Here is a 4,417-nt window from a genome sequence, read left to right on the forward strand (position 1 = left end):
TTTTTTTTTTTTTTTTTTTTTTTTGTCCTTTATACCAGTCTCTGCAATTTTTTTTTTTCACGGAACCATTTAAATCAAGCAGAAGGGAGAGCTGTTAAAATTCGCGGTGTTCCCTCTTGCTGAGCCAAAGAGCTGCAGGAAGAAAAAGATGTAATAATCTATGAGTAGACGACTTGGTACCGCCTGCCCGCTGCTGTGAAAGATCCTGGGGTAAGCTAACTCGAGCAGTGTTCAATCCAGAGCATAAATGCCATAGGATATTTGAGGTTTGTTAAGTTTCAGAAACTTACGGCCTGGCAATGGGCAGCTGTAATTTATTCTAACTCTGAAAGGATCACAGCAGGAAATGCTTCATTATTGCTCTCCTTTTTTTTTGTTTTTTAATATGGATGATTATGGTGATGATGAGGTGTTATAATTTGTCTTTATTCAAACACTCTGTTCCGCATAAGTAATGTTCCTAAAGTGGAATGAAAACAAAAACAACCACTCACTTGTCACGGACAGGCTGGAAAGGCGATTTTAACTGCGGAGGTGGGGAATCAGTTCTTGGTACATTTTCTCTTTCTGGAGGGTAGGGGGGGAAATCACAAGGAAGAGACATCTTAGAACAAGATACCCAAGCACAGAGACACGCATGCACTCCCTCCCCTCCTGCCACACCCCCCACCTCCCAGCGCTGAGCAGAGGTGCCTGAATCCACATCTGATTCCTGAACTGAGGATGTGGGGGTTTTCCCCCAGCCCCTCCCTCGCCCTGCAGCCGGCTCTGCAACCCACAGCAGGGCCGTTTCTGAGCCGGGGGCCCGTCCAGCAGCCCCGGGGCCGAGATCTAAGGGGCTTCGGGCCGGGTGGCTGCGCAGCCCTTACCTATGTGCTTGGGACTGGTCCGCTCTGAAGCCTTGTCGCCGCTCAGGGCCCCCAGGGTGGCCGCCAGCACGGCCGGCTGCTGCTGCTGCTGCTGGGCCTGGAGGTGGTGGTTGTGATGGGCCGCGTGGTGGTGGTTTACCCCCAAGAGGGAGCGCACGTTCAAGAGGGAGCTCTGCGTGAGGAAAGCCCCGTTTGTCCAGTTGTGGAACTTGCCGATCTGGCAGGTGTAGAGTCCGTGGCTGGGGAGGAAGGCGGGGTGCTGCAGCTGCGGGGCCGCGGGGGCCACCGGCGCGGCGGCGGCGGGCGGCGGCGAGGACTTGAGCGCGCCGTCGGGGCTGGTGGCCGTCTCGGCCAGGGACCAGATCTTGGGCTTGCTGTGCGCCGGGCCCTGCAGGCTGCTGGGCGCGCCGGGGCTGGCCAGGCGGGTGCTGCTGTCCGCCGGCTCTTTGGCCAGGCCGAGGGCGTCGCGGGGCTTGAGCCCGTCGGGCTCCTTGTCCTTGCCCAGCGGGTCGGCGTGCCCGGCCGGCCGCAGCAGCTCCGCCTTGTCCTCGTCGTCCTCGTTGCTCTGCTCGCCGTCGTTCTCGTCGATCTTGTCGATGTCGATGCTCTCCAGGTCGATCTCCTCGTCGTCCTCCGTCTTCTCGGGGTCGCCCTCCGTGTCGCTGCCGAAGAGCGCGGGGTCCTCCTGGTCCTTGCTCCGCGAGCCCCAGGTCACCTTGTTCTCCTTCTTGAGCCGGCGCCGGGCGTTGGCGAACCAGGTGGAGACCTGCGTGAGGGTCATCTTGGTGATGATGGCCAGCATGATCTTCTCGCCCTTGGTGGGGTAGGGGTTCTTGCGGTGCTCGTTGAGCCAGGCCTTGAGCGTGCTGGTGCTCTCGCGGGTGGCGTTCTTGGGCCGCCCCGGGTCCCCGTACTGGAACTGCCCGTAGGGGTAGTAGCCGTGGGCATTGTGGGCAGCGAAGGTGGCAGGGTGGACCCCCGGGTTATCCTTCAGCTCGTACTGGGAGCCCTGCAACACAGCCAGACAAGGAGGGAGGATGGGGGGGATGAGTGAGGGTCCCTCTGGCTCTTCCCAGCAGCCCCCCCGCCCGTCTCCGCACATGCCCCGCACCGCTCTGGAGGCCTGCTCTTCCCGCTGCTCAACATGGAGCACCTTTTCTGTCCCGCCACCCCAGCCCCAGTGAAGCTGATGCCATCTTCTCGCCTTCACCCCGACCGCACCGTTTTCCTGCGCGTTTCAAACCAGCAGCCAGCCACACACACACACACACACACAAAAAGAGCGAGATCTCCCCGCGTAAGCCTCTCCAGCTAGGGGTAGCACGTTTCAGACACCAGCACGTCACCTTCGACCTGATCTCCAAAGAGCCGAGGGGCTGGCACAAACGCCCTCAAAGCCTTTTTTTTTTTTTTTTTACCTAGCCCCAACCCTGCCTGCAAAAAGCGGCCCCCGAAAATGTCCAAGTGGTCTCCAGGCGGTTCCCAGTCGCTCAGTACGAAACCACTGAAGTGTAGGACGTTGCACCCACACACAAACGCGGCCCCGGCCGCCTGCTGTAAAATATTAACTTGCGAGAAAGGAGCCCAGTTACTTTGGAGCCTGGCTCACGCTTGCTAGGATAGATGTCCGCACTTTACTTTATCTGTTAAGTTTTACTTTGATCTGAGAGGAGCAAACAAATTGTTTGCGAGCGATTAGAGGCGGTGATTTATTTACAATCAATAGTCTTTTTATCCTCTGTAGTAAAACACAAGCGAGTCAAATTATCCCATCAGGTGTTTTGGTAAATACCATTTTATCTTGCTAACCACCTCATTAGGCCTCATTATTCCGGGGAATTGCTCAGATATTCACATCTTTTACCTCTTGCTTTCCAAATCACACGAACAGCCTGAACATTTATTCGGGATTTTACCATCCCTTTTCATCTTTGATTTAAAGAACGTCCCCTGTTTACAAGCACAAAGAAATCAAGAAGAGCAAGGACTAGGGATATTCCTCAAACGTTTCAATATTCAAAACCGCCTGTTCTTCCCCTCGTTTTGCTCAGTTCAGCTTTCCTCTATTTCTTCCTGCCCATATTCAAGAGTCCCGAGCTTTGCAAAACCTCATGCAATCCTTAGGAAAACAAACGTTCACAGCACCTAAATTTTTCACAAAAAGCCCCTATCGAATGTCTTTGCAAAGAAATGAATATAACTTGGGCTGGCACCTGAAAAGAAGCAGGTATTTTGTTTTCGTAGGAAAGCGTGTACACAAAGGAAGGAATGCCATCTTTAAAAGGCAGGGTGCATTTTCTAAAAACTATAATGTGATAAAAAAGCAGGCTTTCTAGGTTGCCTTGACTCTGCCGCTTTTTGTCCTGGTTGCTGAAATGCTATTTCTCTGCAATCTCCGTCAGGAATTCTTGGGAAGGACCCACTTGTAATCACTCTGTCGCAAACTTTTCCTACATCACCAAAATTGAGAGAATTTTTCTGGGGTTTAAAAAAAAATTCCCTGAGAAATAATCGCACCATAAAACGACCTTAGTTCAGTTGTCTCCTCTTGTTCAGAAAGTAATTAAAGACCCAAATCCAAACGAGCACAATAGGCTCCTTTCGTGCTTGTAGTTATAAATATTCCCCACCTCTACCTTCTTGAGGGAGGGGGGCAGAAGAACAATCACAATAAAGGGGGGGGGCTTAAAGGTGTTTTAAGAAGTAAAAACTAAGAGCATCCTCCGTCAGGAATTGACGAATGTGACTTCCTAGCCCCACGCTCGTTGCAACAAAGTCATGGGTAAAAGAGTTAGCAAACTGAGCTGCTTGACTTTGCACGGGGCCAGTTCTCTACGAAACAAAAAATAGTGGTGATCACCATCCTAATCCCGAGGTGGAGACAAATCTAACCATCAGTTGTTTTCGAGATGCCGAGAAGGCGCTTCTCTGCCTCCGTGCACAACCTCAGGCAAGAAGAGGCACCAAGGAAATCTGTGAAACTTCCCATAGGAAAGTTCACGGCGGCGGCCGGGCGGGTTTCAACCTCCAGGAAAAAGGGCTCGAGCACGCAAAAGCACCAGCTCGCCGGGATGCAGCCGGGGCTTATATAGGTATATACGCGGGACCTGTCCCTAGCTCCACGTCAAAGGAGAAGAACCTTACAAGGAGCGGGCGGGAAGAGGGGCATGATGTAGAAGCCAGTTAAAAACAAAAAAAAAACAACACCAGAAAAGAAAAGGAAAAAAAACAAACAAACCACTGGCGAGTTGCTAGGGCGATCCGACAACAAGCCCAGGACTCCTGCGCAGCAAATTCACTGCCAAGAAGAAAACGAGGTGGAGTTTTGCCTCTGCCTTGTGCCTAAAGCAACCCCCCCCCCTTCCAGCACTCACCGCTCCGCCGGCCGCCAAGTGCGGGCAGCAGCCGGGCCGGGCCGCGCCAAGCACTCACCATCTGCGAGAAGAGGCTGAGATCCGCGGTGTAGGGCAGGAAGGCGCTGTAGTTGGGGGCGCTGTAGGGGCTGGCGTACATGCCCAGCACGGAGGTGACAGCGGCCGAGCCGCTCC

At 53.5% G+C, this 4,417-nt stretch overlaps 1 protein-coding gene across 1 annotated transcript; it reads right to left on the reverse strand.

The window, feature by feature from the left end:
• Nucleotides 1-23: 23 nt before the first annotated feature.
• IRX1 (iroquois homeobox 1) lies at nucleotides 24-4,411 on the reverse strand. Its single transcript, XM_019540204.1, has 4 exons — nucleotides 4,302-4,411; nucleotides 870-1,878; nucleotides 495-567; nucleotides 24-132 (listed from the first exon to the last, which is right to left on the reverse strand). Exons 1-4 carry the CDS (start codon nucleotides 4,380-4,382, stop codon nucleotides 75-77), a joined length of 1,221 nt encoding a protein of 406 aa, XP_019395749.1. The 5' UTR covers nucleotides 4,383-4,411; the 3' UTR covers nucleotides 24-74.
• Between the last annotated feature and the right edge of the window lie 6 nt (nucleotides 4,412-4,417).

Source organism: Crocodylus porosus, unplaced genomic scaffold (assembly GCF_001723895.1).
Source record: "Crocodylus porosus isolate Cpor-Errol unplaced genomic scaffold, CroPor_comp1, whole genome shotgun sequence".
Classification (NCBI taxonomy): Eukaryota; Metazoa; Chordata; order Crocodylia; family Crocodylidae; genus Crocodylus; species Crocodylus porosus.

Coding starts and splice junctions, on each gene's coding strand:
- IRX1 (XM_019540204.1), bottom strand. CDS start 4,382: ATGTACGCCAGCCCCTACAGCGCCCCCAACTACAGCGCCTTCCTGCCC. Junction 1,879..4,301: donor TCAGCCTCTTCTCGCAGATG/GTGAGTGCTTGG, acceptor GCTGTGTTGCAG/GGCTCCCAGTACGAGCTGAA. Junction 568..869: donor GACCAGTCCCAAGCACATAG/GTAAGGGCTGCG, acceptor CCTACCCTCCAG/AAAGAGAAAATGTACCAAGA.